Raw genomic sequence first — 16,516 nt, 5'->3', positions numbered from 1 at the left:
GACAGGTCTCTGTCCGCACACAGACAGGTCTCTGTCCGCACACAGACAGGTCTCTGTCCGCACACAGACAGGTCTCTGTCCGCACACAGACAGGTCTTTGTCCACACACAGACAGGTCTTTGTCCACACACAGACAGGTTTTTGTCCACACAGACAGGTCTTTGTCCACACAGACAGGTCTTTGTCCACACAGACAGGTCTTTGTCCACACAGACAGGTCTTTGTCCACACAGACAGGTCTTTGTCCACACAGACAGGTGAAGCTCATCTGGTTTAAAGCTTTATTTTTTTTTTACAGCATCAAAAACAATAAAAACAAAAGGCATTTTTAAATAAGCTGCACAAATTTGAGCAACGTTTCAACTCGAGTCAAGGCAAAAGTCAGGACTAAACCAGGACTAAACCAGGACTAAACCAGGTCTAAACCAGGACTAAACCAGGACTAAACCAGGACTGAAACCGGGACTAAACCGGGACTGAACCGGGACTGAACTGGGACTAAACCAGGACTGGACCAGGACTGAACCAGGACTGAACCAGGACTAAACCAGGACTGAACCAGGACTAATCCAGGACTAGACCAGGACTAAACCAGGACTGGACCAGGACTAAACCTCTTCTTTCCTCTCCTCTGTCTCCTCCTGCGTCTCCTTGTTGGTTTCCTCTCCTGTCTCCTCCATGTCCTCCGTTCCTTGACAGTTTTACGGATTATTGTCCGGTCCCGCGCCCTCCGGTCCCGCGCCCTCCGGTCCCCCGCTCTCCGGTCCCCCGCTCTCCGGTCCCCCGCTCTCCGGTCCCCCGCTCTCCGGTCCCCCGCTCTCCGGTCCCCCGCTCTCCGGTCCCCCGCTCTCCGGCCCCGCGCCCTCCGGTCCCCCGCCCTCCGGTCCCCCGCCCTCCGGTCCCCCGCCCTCCGGTCCCCCGCCCTCCGGTCCCCCGCCCTCCGGTCCCCCGCTCTCCAGGTCGTAGATGATGTCTTCGGGGTTTGGAGCTGGAGGACAGAACTCTTCGTCTGGAACAATTTTCTGGAAAATTTTCTCAGCCTAAAAACAAAAACAGTGGAGTTTTCATTTCTTTTTTAGATTTTTGTGACAAAACAAACATCAGCAAACAGCCGAAGTGTCACGATCGTCTGAAAACAGCTCATGTCCAGGAGGGACCAGTCTGAGCCCATGGTCCTGTTTACAGTTTGATTTTACACTAAAGGTGAGACTGAAAAACTGTTGGCTAATGCTAATGCTAATGCTAATGCTCATGCTAGCTTGTGGCTTATTTTAGAGGGAGTTGTTTGCACAGATCACTCACCTGTTGGCGTTCAGTCCGTTCTTTTGGGTCAGATTGCGTTAAAATAAAACTTAGATTAAAGCCTGACCTGAGCTTCAGACAGAGCGGTGCCTCCAGTTAGCGCTACATGGACATGTTGATGACATCAGCGGCGAAGCATCAATACTGTTTTGTCTGAGTTGTTGCTGTGATGACGGTGCTTGATTTCTGTCTCACCTGAGCGATGGTGACGTCATGACCGAGGGCGGAGTCAGGGGCGGAGCCCATGTGGACGTTGATTGGCAGCTCTTGACCTTCGACCTCTGAGGATGCCGCCATGTTGAAGTACAGACTCCAGAGAACGGACGGGCCACCTGTTACAGAGAGAGTCAGATGCCCTCCCTGTGTGTCAGATGCCCTCCTTGTGTCAGATGCCCTCCCTGTGTGTCAGATGCCCTCCCTGTGTGTCAGATGCCCTCCCTGTGTGTCAGATGCCCTCCTTGTGTCAGATGCCCTCCCTGTGTGTCAGATGCCCTCCCTCCCTGTGTGTCAGATGCCCTCCCTGTGTGTCAGATGCCCTCCCTGTGTGTCAGATGCCCTCCCTCCCTGTGTGTCAGATGCCCTCCCTCCCTGTGTGTCAGATGCCCTCCCTGTGTGTCAGATGCCCTCCCCGTGTGTCAGATGCCCTCCCTGGGTCAGATGCCCTCCCGTCAGGTGACTTACTGTGGTCAGGTGACTTACTGTGGTCAGGTGACTTACTGTGGTCAGGTGACTCGGGGGTCCTGAAGAGACTGGTTACCACAGGAAACAGGTCATGGTGGGCGGAGCCTGTGGACGCACAGGTGAGGTGCACCAGGTCTGAGAGAGAGAGAGACGGGCGACATCTGGTTTAGTCCCAGATCAAACTCAGGCCCCACACTCCAGGGCCCCACACTCCAGGGCCCCACACTCCAGGGCCCCACACTCCAGGGCCCCACACTCCAGGGCCCCACACTCCAGGGCCCCACACTCCAGGGGGCCCCACACACACACTCTAATTACCCCTAATTAGGACAGTAGCAGTAGTAGCAGTAGTATTAGAAGTATCAGTAGATGCAGTATAAGTACTGCAGTACTCACAGGTGCAGTAGTAGTAGATGCAGTATTAGTACTGCAGTACTCACAGGTGTAGTAGTAGTAGATGCAGTATTAGTACTGCAGTACTCACAGGTGCCGTTGATGCAGGTCATGGTCGAGGGGCTGAGCTCAACTATTCGGACTGAAGGAAATCCAGACCCCAGAGACGGAACAGAGACCAGAGACACCTGTCACCATGGAAACAGACCTGAGTTAGACCTGGTTTAGTCCCGGTTCAGTCCTGGTTCAGTCCCGGTTTAGTCCTGGTTCAGTCCCGATTTAGTCCCGGTTTAGTCCTGGTTCAGTCCCGGTTTAGTCCTGGTTCAGTCCTGGTTTAGTCCTGGTTCAGACCTGGTTTAGTTCTGAGTCTGAGGGGAGGATGGATCGGTCGGTGATGAGGACGGCTCTGGACGTCAAACTGAAATTTGAAAAACACAAAGTTTTATTTTTAATTTTTGATCCAAGTCTGAGAAAGACGAGTCTGACGTGAGCGCAGACCTGGACCTGGTCCTGGTCCTGGTCTCGGTCTGAGGAGGGTCCCAAAGTCCAGACTCCAGGACACAGTGACAACAGCTGATCCTCTGACCCCGACTGTCAATCACAGCTACACACCTGAGAGAGAGACAGGTGAGACAGGTGAGACAGACAGGTGAGAGACAGGTGAGACAGACAGGTGAGAGACAGGAGAGAGACAGAGGAGAGAGACATGTGAGAGACAGAGGAGAGAGACAGGAGAGACCGAGGAGAGAGACAGAGGAGAGAGACAGGTGAGACAGACAGGTGAGAGACAGAGGAGAGAGACAGGTGAGAGACAGGTGAGAGAGACAGGTTAGACAGAGGAGAGAGACAGGTGAGAGAGACAGAGGAGAGAGACAGAGGAGAGAGACAGAGGAGAGAGACAGAGGAGAGAGACAGGTGAGACAGAGGAGAGAGACAGGAGAGAGACAGGTGAGACAGAGACAGGGACAGAGATACAGACAGGAGCAGTACCTGTTGGAGTCTCTGTGCAGGACCAGACTCTGGACCGAGTGTCTGAGGCAGTAAATTCCCCCGAACACCGCGCACATCCTGAAACAGACAGAGGGGGCGCTACAGTCACACACAGTCACACAGGACGCTCTGTGTGTGCAGAGAAAGAACTGGGAACCAAGTCATGATGTGGACAAGAGTCTAACCTGAGCTGGAGACAGAACTCTCAAGTTTAACTGTCAGAGACTAAACCAGGACCAAACCAGGACCAAACCAGGACTAAACCAGGACTAAATCAGGACTAAATCAGGACTAAACTCGGACTGAACCAGGACTAAACCAGGACTAAATCAGGACTAAACTCGGACTGAACCAGGACTAAACCAGGACTAAACCAGGACTAAACCAGGACCAAACCAGGACTAAACCAGGACTAAACCCAGACTAAACCAGGACTAAACCAGGACTAAACCAGGACTAAACCAGGACTAAACCAGGACTAAACCAGGTCTAAACCGGGACTAAACCAGGTCTAAACCAGGACTAAACCAGGACTAAACCAGGACTAAACCAGGACTAAACCAGGACTAAACCAGGACTAAACCAGGCTTATGGTTAATATTTCTAATTGCTAACCCTCCACATGAAACAAAAACTGGCACAATGTTTTCTGTCAGTTTAAATAAACAAAAAGAGGGGAGGAGGGGAATCAGGTAGACAGATGGAGACAGGAGGAGGAGAGACAGAGGAGAAGAGGAGGAGGAGAGACAGAGGAGAAGAGGAGGAGGAGGAGAGACAGAGGAGAAGAGGAGGAGGAGGGACAGAGGAGAAGAGGAGGAGAGACAGAGGAGAAGAGGAGGAGGAGAGACAGAGGAGAAGAGGAGGAGGAGAGACAGAGGAGAAGAGGAGGAGGAGAGACAGAGGAGAGGAGGAGGAGGAGAGACAGGAGAAGAGGAGGAGGAGAAGAGACAGGAGAAGAGGAGGAGGAGGAGAGACAGAGGAGAAGAGGAGGAGGAGGGACAGAGGAGAAGAGAAGGAGGAGAGACAGAGGAGAAGAGGAGGAGGAGAGACAGAGGAGGATCAGACGAGAGACCTGCAGAAACACTGTGGGATCTCTCCGAGGCCGTAGACAGGAAACAGGAAGGGTGTGTTGCCGTAGCGACCGAGACAGCGTAGAAAGTGGCGTGTGGAGGCCAGCCCCGCCTCCGTGGGTGTGTCCTCCGTCGCCCCGGCGATGGAGTAAAACAGGAAATGACGCAGCTCCGCCCCCAATGACTGCTGCTCCAGGAAGTCCATGTACGAGCGTCCCACAAACTCTGCATCAAAAAACACCATGACTCTGGGCACACCCAAATAAAATAAAAACTGCACAGGAAACACAGGACAGTGTGCTCTGTTAGAGCTCTGCTTGGCTGTTTTGTATGGCTCTTGGCTCTGATTGGCTGTTTTGTTCTGTGCTTGGCTCTGATTGGCTGTTTTGTTCGGTGCTTGGCTCTGATTGGCTGTTTTGTTCGGTGCTTGGCTCTGATTGGCTGTTTTGTTCGGTGCTTGGCTCTGATTGGCTGCTCTCACCTGTAGGTGGGTCATTCTCGTCCAAACAGGAAGTGAGGAATTTCATTAACTTCCTCTTATCGACGACAGAGAGCTGTCGGCTGGAAAAGACATCTGCTCTGCTGCACGGGACCTGTAATGTACACAAATATACTGTAAAGTACTACTAAGTACCGCAACAAAGTACTACAACAGAGTAGTACAACAGAGTACTACAACTACAACACTAGTACAGCTCAGAGGACACGTCTGCTGCACAGGACCTTTAATACACAGAATATACAGATTTTGGTGAAGTCCCGGCCCACGTCCCGGCCCACGTCCCGGCCCACGTCCCGGCCCACGTCCCACGTCCCGGCCCACGTCCCGGCCCACGTCCCGGCCCACGTCCCGGCCCACGTCCCGGCCCACGTCCCGGCCCACGTCCCGGCCCACGTCCCGGCCCACGTCCCGGCCCTTACCTGGGTGACGTTGCCGTTGAGGATGGTGAGGATGCGGCTCACGTTCTTGAACTCTGCATAGCGACTGACGTTTGATTGGATGAGCAGATTGACCAATGAGCCACGAGAAAACAGCAACTGCAAGAGAAAAGAGTCAGATGCTCTCCCCAGTATCAGATGCCCTCCCCCTGTATCAGATGCCCTCCCTGACCTTTGACACCAGGTCGATGTTAAAGCGACGTCCTTCTCTCACTAAATCTGGCAGTGTCAACCTCCTCTGTTCTGATTGGCCCTCAGTCTCATTGCCAGTTTCCGATTGGGTGTTGGTCTCACCGCAGGGCTCTGATTGGCCCTCAGTCTCAGTGCAGGACTCTGATTGGCCCTCAGTCTCACCGCAGGGCTCTGATTGGCCCTCAGTCTCATCGCAGGGCTCTGATTGGCCCTCAGTCTCATCGCAGGGCTCTGATTGGCCCTCAGTCTCAGTGCAGGGCTCTGATTGACTCTCTGGGACCTGAAGGGGAGGGTAGAGTTAGCAGGGTGAGGTGAGGGGGGCTTCACAGGGTCAGGGGTCAGAGGTGGACTGACCTGGTCCTGGGTTCCTTCTGAACCTGAGGCACCTGAAAAAATAAGAAAATGTAAAACACAAACTGCACCTGCTCCCAGACACTCCGCCCCCCTCCTCTCTCCCTCTCACCTGTCTCTTCTTCAGTTTTCTCTGTAGACGGTGGTTCCTCTTCTTCACTGTTCAAACAAAAGTCAATTTATAAAACCAAAACTCTGACGTCACAAACAAAACCAAGGTTTAGACCTGGTTTAGTTCAGGTTCAGTCCCTGACTCTTGACAGGTGCTGTACCTGACGTAGCAGTGCACCTGCAAGTTACTGATGGATGAATACGATTGGTTCAGATGAACAAGCTCCTCCCCCTCCTGCAGCAGAGACGACCAATCAGCGGGCTGCTCTGGCTCTGGCTCCGCCTACGACACAGAGATGGGACGAATCAGAGCACGCGTGATGAACATGGACGTAACACGAACCAAAATATGGACCATCACATTCTCATCTTCAACTGTCCTTTATATTTTAATTCTTGGACTTATGACAGTAATGATTCACATCAAAGTCCTACCGCATCCCTACACCACTAAAATGTCACTACAACGCCACTACAACGTCACTACCATGCCACTACAGCGTCACTACCATGCCACTACAGCGCCACTACAACGCCACTACAACATCACTACCACGCCACTACAACATCACTACAACGCCACTACAACACCACTACCACGCCACTACAACGCCACTGCAACATCACTACCACGCCACTACAACCTCACTACAACCTCACTATAACGTCACTACCACGCCACTACAACGCCACTGCAACATCACTACCACGTCACTACAACCTCACTACAACGCCACTACCACGCCACTACAACGCCACTGCAACATCACTACCACGTCACTACAACCTCACTACAACGCCACTACCATGTCACTACATCACTACAACATCACTACCACGCCACTACAACCTCACTACAACCTCACTACCACGTCACTACAACCTCACTACAACGCCACTACCATGTCACTACATCACTACAACCTCACTACCACGCCACTACAACGTCACTACCACGCCACTACCACGCCACTACCACGTCACTACCACGCTACTACACCACTACAACACCACTACCACGCCACTACAACGCCACTACAACGCCACTACAACCTCACTACAATGCCACTACGTCACTACAACATCACTACCACGCCACTACAACGTCACTACAACGTCACTACCACGCCACTACAACCTCACTACAACGCCACTACCACGCCACTACAACGTCACTACCACGCCACTACGCCACTACCACGCCACTACAACGTCACTACCACGCCACTACAACCTCACTACAACGCCACTACCACGCCACTACAACGTCACTACCATGCCACTACGCCACTACAACGTCACTACCACGCCACTACGCCACTACAACGTCACTACCACGCCACTACAACCTCACTACAACGCCACTACCACGCCACTACAACATCACTACCACGCCACTACAACGTCACTACAACGTCACTACCACGCTACCACGCCACTACAATGCCACTACCACGCCACTACAACGCCACTACGACCTCACTATCGCGCCACTACGACGTCACTACAACATCACTACCACGCCACTACAATGTCACTACCACGCCACTACAACGCCACTACCACGCCACTACCACGCCACTACGACGTCACTACGACGCCACTACCACGTCACTACCACGCCACTACAACGTCACTACAACGCCACTACCACGTCACTACCACGCCACTACAACGCCACTTCAACATCACTACCACGTTACTACAACATCACTACGTCATTAGGCAAGGCAAGTTTATTTGTACAACACAATTCAGCACAAAATCAAGTGCTTTACAGAATAAGGACATTAAAATCACAGATAATCATAAAATTAACATTTAAACAGAAAAGGCAGAATAAAAACCTTTCAGTCGTATGCACAGTTAGCCTGGATTTAAACATTGTGACACTACGTCACTACAACGTCACTACCACATCACTTCAGCCTCCAGCCCGTCTCATGTTGTTGCTTGTGTCTTAAACAGTGGTTTATGTTAAACACACACTGATCTCACACAGGTTTCTTTATATGAACATATAAACACAAACGGTCAGAGGCCTGTGTGAGGTCAGTACCTCCACCTAATGCAATGTGACCCCCCCGACAGCTAACCCTGGGGTCAGAGGTCAGGTCTAACCCTGGGGTCAGAGGTCAGGTCTAACCCTGGGGTCAGAGGTCAGGTCTAACCCTGGGGTCAGAGGTCAGGTCTAACCCTGGGGTCAGAGGTCAGGGGTTCAGGGGTCAGGTCTAACTGTGGCCTTATGTAACAGACGCAGCCTGAGGCGAGTTACCTGCTGCTCCTGGATCCACGACAGGAGCCCAGGAAACGTGAAGCTCGCCCAATCCCCAGCGTAATAACTCCTCCTGCAGAGACAAGCGGGGATAGAGACGAGGACAAAGACAGGGACAAAGACAGGCGGGGACAGGGACAGAGACGGTTGGGGACAGAGACAGGGAGGGACAGGGTCAGAGACAGGGACAGAGATGGTTGGGGACAGAGACGGGGTCAGAGGCAGGCGGGGACAGGGTCAGAGACAGGCGGGGACAGAGACAGGCGGGGACAGAGACAGGCAGGGACAGGGACAGAGACAGGCAGGGACAGGGTCAGAGACAAACGTGGACAGAGACGGATGGGGACATGGGTCAGAGACAGACGGACAGGCAGGGACAGCGTCAGAGACAGACAGACAGGGACTTTCAGAGTAAAAACATGCACTAAAGACTGAGCTGCAGACTGTGTCCTGTGTCCTCCTGCTGAGACTCACCTGTCCAAGTGTAGAACTCTCTGTCCCACTCTGGAGCAGGCGGCCGCCACCACCGCCTCACACAGGCCTGGAGGGGAACAACATGCATCAATATGGAACCATCGGTGATCAATGACCCCCGAGAGGAGACTACAGCACCTCCCTCCTCTCTCTATTGTCCTCCTGTCTCTCCTCCCCTCTCTCCTCCTTTCCCTCTCCTCCCTCCCTCCCCCCGATCACGTGACTCGCACTCTCGTCTCTGATTGGCGCAGGCGCAGTTATATTTGTCGCATAATAAACAGAATCTTTTAGCGCAGTTTTATTTCTTTTTCGTCTCTTTTTAGCACATGTTTGTCGTGCGTCATTAATATCAGACAAAAATAATCGTATAATTAAAGTATCTGACTTTTAAGCTTAAATCTCCTGAAATGTACGCGGGATAAACATCAGCAGCTGGTTAGCTTTAGCCGCTAGCCTTTCCCATAGAGAATGACGGTGACTGTTAGCACGGAGCTAACGCCCATCCCGAGGCTGATTCAGCGCGATTTAAACCTGGATTTGAACCGAACCAGAACCGAAACTAAAACAACCCCGAGACCAGAACCGAGCCCAGACCCAGCCCCAAGTCTACACCCGATACACGACCAGAACCGAGCCGCGCAGAGCCGTACCTGTGCCCACGATCACCACGTCCACCTCCGAGGGCAGCTCCTCCGCCGCCATGATGGATCTGAGCGCTGTCACGTGACCTGAGAGGAGAGAGGGGAGGAGCTGAACACTGTCACGTGACCTGAGAGGAGAGAGGGGAGGAGCTGAACACTGTCACGTGACCTGAGAGGAGAGAGGGGAGGAGCTGAACACTGTCACGTGACCTGAGAGGAGAGAGGGGAGGAGCTGAACACTGTCACGTGACCTGAGAGGAGAGAGGAGGGGATTTATCTGAATTAAATGTGTTTTTGTTTATCAGAGTGTCGGACGACACGATCATAGGAAAATGAGACAGGGACAGGAGCAGAGACAGGGACAGGAATAGGGACAGGAACAGGGACAGGAGCAGAGACAGGGACAGGAGCAGGGACAGGTGCAGAAACAGAGGTAGAGACAGAGACAGGTGCTAATGTTTCGTGATATTACATCATTGGAAATAGAAACATTTAATGCCAAACTGTGAAATTTTATATTCATTAACTAAAAGAATTGAACAGTCAGGAAACCAAATAAGAGTCAGGTTTGTGGAGAGGCGAGCATGTTCCTCAGCCTCAGACCCTCCTCAGTCCCCAGTCCTCTGTCCTCAGTCCCCAGTCATCTGTCCCCGGTCCTCTGTCTCCAGTCCTCTGTCCCCAGTCCTCTGTCCTCAGTCCTCTGTCCCCGGTCCTCTGTCCCCAGTCCTCTGTCCTCTGTCCTCTGTCCCCGGTCCTCAGTCCTCTGTCCTTGGTCCTTGGTCCTCTGTCTCAGAGGGGTTTTCCTCAGACCCTGGAGTCTAGTCCAGAAATAGAACCTGCAGCCTGACACCAGCCACTCTCACTGTGGCCTCAGTCCCCCTCAAGACCCAGACTAGACCAGAACTAGGCCAGAACGAGGCCAGAACTAGACCAGAACTAGGCCAGAACCAGGCCAGAACTAGACCAGAACTAGGCCAGAACTAGGCCAGAACTAGACCAGAACTAGGCCAGAACTAGACCAGAACTAGGCCAGAACTAGGCCAGAACTAGACCAGAACTAGGCCAGAACTAGGCCAGAACTAGACCAGAACTAGGCCAGAACTAGGCTAGAACTAGGCCAGAACTAGGCCAGAACTAGACCAGGACTAGACCAGAACTAGACCAGAACTAGACCAGAACTAGACCAGAACTAGATCAGAACTAGGCCAGAACTAGGCCAGAACTAAGCCGGAACTAGACCAGAACTAGACTAGAACTAGGCCAGGTCTAAATCTGGTCTGAAACAGGTCTAAACTGAGACTGGAACCATGGAGGAAGCAGAGCGACGTGTCCCTCCGCAGAGAAAAGCAGACCCTGATCACTGTGAGTAAGACTGACATGAGACATGACCCCAGCCCAGAGAAATGATCCTTTGGCCATAATCCAACGTGTTTATGTTCATGTGGGATCACGACTGTGCATGAACATTGTCCCAGTCAAATAAATAAAATAAAAAATATGGGACAGTGTGATGCTGTATGTGACAGTGTTTTATGGCTGTATGTGACAGTGTTTTATGGCTGTATGTGACAGTGTTTTAGGGCTGTATGTGACAGTGTTTTATGGCTGTATGTGACAGTGTTTTAGGGCTGTATGTGACAGTGTTTTAGGGCTGTATGTGACAGTGTTTTATGGCTGTATGTGACAGTGTTTTAGGGCTGTATGTGACAGTGTTTTATGGCTGTATGTGACAGTGTTTTAGGGCTGTATGTGACAGTGTTTTAGGGCTGTATGTGACAGTGTTTTAGGGCTGTATGTGACAGTGTTTTAGGGCTGTATGTGACAGTGTTTTATGGCTGTATGTGACAGTGTTTTATGGCTGTATGTGACAGTGTTTTATGGCTGTATGTGACAGTGTTTTATGGCTGTATGTGACAGTGTTTTAGGGCTGTATGTGACAGTGTTTTATGGCTGTATGTGACAGTGTTTTATGGCTGTATGTGACAGTGTTTTAGGGCTGTATGTGACAGTGTTTTAGGGCTGTATGTGACAGTGTTTTATGGCTGTATGTGACAGTGTTTTATGGCTGTATGTGACAGTGTTTTAGGGCTGTATGTGACAGTGTTTTATGGCTGTATGTGACAGTGTTTTATGGCTGTATGTGACAGTGTTTTATGGCTGTATGTGACAGTGTTTTAGGGCTGTATGTGACAGTGTTTTAGGGCTGTATGTGACAGTGTTTTAGGGCTGTATGTGACAGTGTTTTAGGGCTGTATGTGACAGTGTTTTATTGCTGTATGTGACAGTGTTTAGGGCTGTATGTGACAGTGTTTTATGGCTGTATATGACAGTGTTTTATGGCTGTATGTGACAGTGTTTAGGGCTGTATGTGACAGTGTTTTAGGGCTTTATGTGACAGTGTTTTATGGCTGTATGTGACAGTGTTTTAGGGCTGAATGTGACAGTGTTTTAGGGCTGTATGTGACAGTGTTTTAGGGCTTTATGTGACAGTGTTTAGGGCTGTATGTGACAGTGTTTTAGGGCTTTATGTGACAGTGTTTAGGGCTGTATGTGACAGTGTTTTAGGGCTGTATGTGACAGTGTTTTAGGGCTTTATGTGACAGTGTTTAGGGCTGTATGTGACAGTGTTTTAGGGCTTTATGTGACAGTGTTTAGGGCTGTATGTGACAGTGTTTTATGGCTGTATATGACAGTGTTTTATGGCTGTATGTGACAGTGTTTTATTGCTGTATGTTACACAAACATAACACAGTTTTTACATCCCAGATAAATACATTGTGTTATTACTTTTACAAAATTGAAAAGTTTTTTGTGATCGTTATTTTACCAAAATATTGATCGGCCACAGTAGCAGAACCAGACTGACCCCTGACCCTGGGCCAAAATTGAAGAGACTTAAAGTTCGGCTCAATTTACACCAGAAACACATTTTTGTGACGCTCCAAACACGACTGCAACAAAATAAATGTGTTTTCTCATATTTTCATATCTGTGACATTAGTGGAGTTTTGCTCTTGTGGAGTGTCCCTGTGTGATGTCATGATTTACGACTAGGAAGTAAAATTTTAAACCTAAAAAAATGTCTAAATTATAGCAAAATCTTAAATGTGTTGATCTTAAATGTTTTAGTGAAATGAGTCCAGCCGTCACAGGCACAGTCAACACAGCAAGAAGGTTCTGGGGTCAATCCCCTGGTGGCCTTGGCCTTTATGTGTGGAGTTTGTGTGTTCTCTCTGTGTCTGTGTGGAGTTTGTGTGTTCTCTCTGTGTCTGTGTGGAGTTTGCGTGTTCTCCCTGTGTCTGTGTGGAGTTTGCGTGTTCTCCCTGTGTCTGTGTGGAGTTTGCGTGTTCTCCCTGTGTCTGTGTGGAGTTTGCGTGTTCTCCCTGTGTCTGTGTGGAGTTTGCGTGTTCTCCCTGTGTCTGTGTGGAGTTTGCGTGTTCTCCCTGTGTCTGTGTGGAGTTTGCGTGTTCTCCCTGTGTCTGTGTGGAGTTTGCGTGTTCTCTCTGTGTCTGTGTGGAGTTTGCGTGTTCTCCCTGTGTCTGTGTGGAGTTTGCGTGTTCTCTCTGTGTCTGTGTGGAGTTTGCGTGTTCTCTCTGTGTCTCACTGCTGCTGACAGGTGTAACCCAGAGACAGAGGGATGGGTCAAATGCAGTAAAAGTACTTGTACTGTGTACTTTCTGCAGTACCCAGTCCGTACACGTGTATATTTGCAGTAAAAGTACTTGTACTGTGTACTTTCTGCAGTACCCAGGCCGTACTTGGACGTGTGTCTGTCCGATGAAGGCGAGCTCTCTGATTGGTCGGAGGAGGATCTGTCTTTGCACTTCTCTGCGTCTGTCCTCAAGTCGTCCGAGTCTGAGTCCGAGTCTGGACCTGAACCAGAACCGGGACCAGGACCAGGACTGGACCCAGGACCAGAGCCACGACCAGAGCCAGGACAGGTGCTGGACCAGGCTCAGCCAGACCAAACCGGACCACAGTCCCAGGTTAGTCCCAAGGTGACGATAGAAAGTCAGATGCCCTCCCATCCTCCTGTCTCTGTGTGTCAGATGCCCTCCCTGTGTGTCAGATGCCCTTCCTGTGTGTCAGATGCCCTTCCTGGACTCTCAGGGCACTGTTTTGTTTCAGGTCCAGAGTCTAAACCCATATCTGGATTTACCTGAGAAGAAGCCCCGCCCACAACAGGAACAGCCACGCCCATACCAGTTTCAACGGCAACACAGCCTACCTGAGGCTGGGGGCGGAGCTTACAAGGGCCTGATCGCAGGTGAGTCTCCCTCTCCCCAGGCACACAAGCTCCTCTGTGGGCCGCTGTCAGGTCTCCCCCCTTCCTCTCTGTCCTCCTCTCACTGCTCCTCTCACTGCTCCTCTCACTGCTCCTCTCTCCTCTCACTGCTCCTCTCACTGCTCCTCTCACTGCTCCTCTCACTGCTCCACTCACTGCTTCTCTCACTGCTCCACTCACTGCTCCACTCACTGCTCCTCTCTCCTCTCACTGCTCCACTCACTGCTCCTCTCTCCTCTCACTGCTCCTCTCACTGCTCCACTCACTGCTCCACTCACTGCTCCTCTCACTGCTCCTCTCACTGCTCCTCTCACTGCTCCTCTCACTGCTCCTCTCACTGCTCCACTCACTGCTCCACTCACTGCTCCTCTCTCCTCTCACTGCTCCACTCACTGCTCCTCTCTCCTCTCACTGCTCCTCTCACTGCTCCACTCACTGCTCCTCTCTCCTCTCACTGCTCCTCTCACTGCTCCTCTCTCCTCTCACTGCTCCTCTCACTGCTCCTCTCTCCTCTCACTGCTCCTCTCACTGCTCCACTCACTGCTCCTCCCTCCTCTCACTGCTCCTCTCACTACTCCTCTCACTGCTCCTTTCTCCTCCCTGTCCTCCTCCCCTGTCCTCCTCACCTCTTCTCTCCTGTTACTGCTCCTCTCTCCTCTCACTGCTCCTCTCACTACTCCTCTCACTGCTTCACTCACTGCTCCTCTCTCCTCTCACTGCTCCTCTCTCTTGTTTTCAGGTCTTCAGACTCAGAGTGTGGAGGCGCAGGTCCAGAGGAGGTTGCAGAAGTCCTTCTCATTGGACGAGAGCAGAACCAAGATGGCGTCGTGTCTAATCAAGAATGTTCTGTCCAAAAGGATGCAGCATCAAGCCCCCCTCCAATCCAAACCCCCCAGAGGTCACACGATCAAACTGGCCGCTTCTCTCAGCCAATCGCAGTGCAGAGCAGAGACCAGTCAGCCAATCACAGGACAGAGGTGCAGTAGTCAGCCAATCACAGCACGGACTCACCCCGACCAATCAGAGCCGAGGTCCAAAGAATCCCCACGCCGCTCACCCTCTGCCCAGGATCAGAGCTCCTTTGTGGGCCACCGTCAATCTGCAGTCAGACCTTCAAGAGAGCTTCAGGCCCCGCGCCCCTCTGCCCAAGAACATGCCTCCTCCCTGGGCCACAGTCTGCCCCATGAAGACCCTCCCTCGTTTCCCTCCAGAGAGCTCCAGGCCCCATGTCCCTCTGCCCAACAACAGACCTCCTCTGTGGGCCGCCGTCAGTCTGCAGTCAGGCCTTCCAGGGAACTCCAGAGAAAGGCCCCGCATGCATCTTCTCTAACCCAGCCAGAGTCCTCCTTTGTGGGCAGCACTCAGCCCACGGTGGACCCTCTCCGGTTCTCCAGAGAGCCCCGTGATGTGGTACACACAGCCCAGGAGGAGACTTCTTCTGTGGGATACACTCGGCCACTCCCCCACAGGTTCTCCTCCTCGAGGAAGCTCCAGACCAGAGGGTCTCGCTTCTCTCCCTCCGCCCAGGTACAGGCCTCATCTCTGGGACAAAGTCAGGCCGAGCAGGGCCCTCCCAGGTTTCCCTCCAGAGAGGCTCATCACACCTTAAGCTCTGCCCAGGAACAGTCCTCGTCTTTGGGACACCATCTGCAGACAAAGCCTCCTCCCTGGGTGTCCTCCAGCGACTCCTCTCCCTCCACAGGCTCTTCCCAGGAACAGAGACCATCGCTGGGTCAAAGAAAGCTGGCAGTGGCCCCTCCCTGGTTCTCTTCCAGAGATGCTCCTCGACCCTCAGCCCAGGATCAGGGCTCGTCTGTCGGTCGCGTTCGTCCACTCGCTCCCTGGTCCTCTTCTTCCGGTGAGCTCCAGCCCCGGGCCCCTCTCCCCTCTGGCTGTGCCCAAGATGAGTGCTCGTCTGTGGGCTGCGTGCGGCCGGCTCTCCCCTGGCTGACCTCGGCTCCTGGAGGTCAGGAGTTTAAAGCGTTGCAGAGGAAGGCACTGCTTGACCCGGAGACGGGACAGTTCGTCCAGGTGTTTGTACCTGTGCCAGGCCCCACCCCCCTGCTCCACAGCCCGGCTCCCGTGTTCTCTAGCCCCGCCCCCTCTGTGCTGGGATATGCCCCGCTCCTGTCCGTCACTCCAAACCCCACCCTCCTGGTCCAAGTCCCACCCACGGTCTTCAGCCAGACCTGCTTCATGCTGCCCCCAATGCAGCCCTGGGTCTTCTACAGGCCCACATGAGGACTAGACCAGGACTAGATCTGGACTAGACCAGGACTAGATCTGGACTAGACCAGGACTAGATCTGGACTAGACCAGGACTAGATCTAGACTAGACCAGGACTAGATCTGGACTAGACCAGGACTAGACCTGGACTAGACTAGGACCAGACCAGGATTAGACTAGGAATAGACCAGGACTAAACCAGGATTAGACTAGGACTAAACCAAGACTAGACCAGGGCCAGACCAGGACAGAACTGAGACTAAACTGAGTCTTAAAATGTGTTTTTGTTGTAGTATTTGAAAGTATTTATTAAACTAAATCTGTTGCCATCTTGGTGTTTTGTGTTCACTTCATCTTCATCCAGGTGGTTATTTATCACAGGACTCGTTCTCTCATTACACCTGATGCCGTGCCTGGCCCAGTCTAATGGTTCAAACGTGTCAGTTGTTTACTTTTACTCTGAAGGGTCCAATTTGAGTCAGGTGTTTTCCTCTTGTCTAAACATCATATCCACTGTTGTAAATGAAGACACTCTGCCCTCTGCTTCAACATTTATGAATGAAATCTGTGTCTCAAGTCCTTTTG

General features: G+C 52.0%; 2 protein-coding genes across 2 annotated transcripts; one reads left to right on the top strand and one right to left on the bottom strand.

Annotated features, from left to right (window-relative positions):
- Positions 1-701: 701 nt before the first annotated feature.
- Positions 702-9,500, bottom strand: chm (CHM Rab escort protein). Its single transcript, XM_033978489.2, has 17 exons — positions 9,429-9,500; positions 8,779-8,845; positions 8,305-8,377; positions 6,191-6,312; positions 6,031-6,077; positions 5,922-5,953; positions 5,548-5,847; positions 5,358-5,474; positions 4,918-5,029; positions 4,439-4,661; positions 3,367-3,444; positions 2,875-2,988; positions 2,728-2,794; positions 2,468-2,564; positions 2,020-2,118; positions 1,498-1,634; positions 702-1,040 (listed from the first exon to the last, which is right to left on the bottom strand). The coding sequence occupies exons 1-17, from the start codon at positions 9,478-9,480 to the stop codon at positions 702-704; spliced, it is 2,076 nt and encodes a 691-aa protein (XP_033834380.1). The 5' UTR covers positions 9,481-9,500.
- An 806-nt stretch (positions 9,501-10,306) lies between these two features.
- On the top strand, positions 10,307-15,993 carry LOC129456787 (trithorax group protein osa-like). Its single transcript, XM_055226634.1, has 4 exons — positions 10,307-10,781; positions 13,164-13,405; positions 13,548-13,686; positions 14,444-15,993. The coding sequence occupies exons 1-4, from the start codon at positions 10,727-10,729 to the stop codon at positions 15,943-15,945; spliced, it is 1,938 nt and encodes a 645-aa protein (XP_055082609.1). The 5' UTR covers positions 10,307-10,726; the 3' UTR covers positions 15,946-15,993.
- Positions 15,994-16,516: the final 523 nt, after the last annotated feature.

The sequence above is a fragment of the Periophthalmus magnuspinnatus genome, chromosome 14 (assembly GCF_009829125.3).
Source record: "Periophthalmus magnuspinnatus isolate fPerMag1 chromosome 14, fPerMag1.2.pri, whole genome shotgun sequence".
Taxonomy (NCBI): Eukaryota; Metazoa; Chordata; class Actinopteri; order Gobiiformes; family Gobiidae; genus Periophthalmus; species Periophthalmus magnuspinnatus.
Note: the sequence above shows the minus strand (reverse complement) of the source record. Positions and strands in the feature narration are given on the sequence as shown.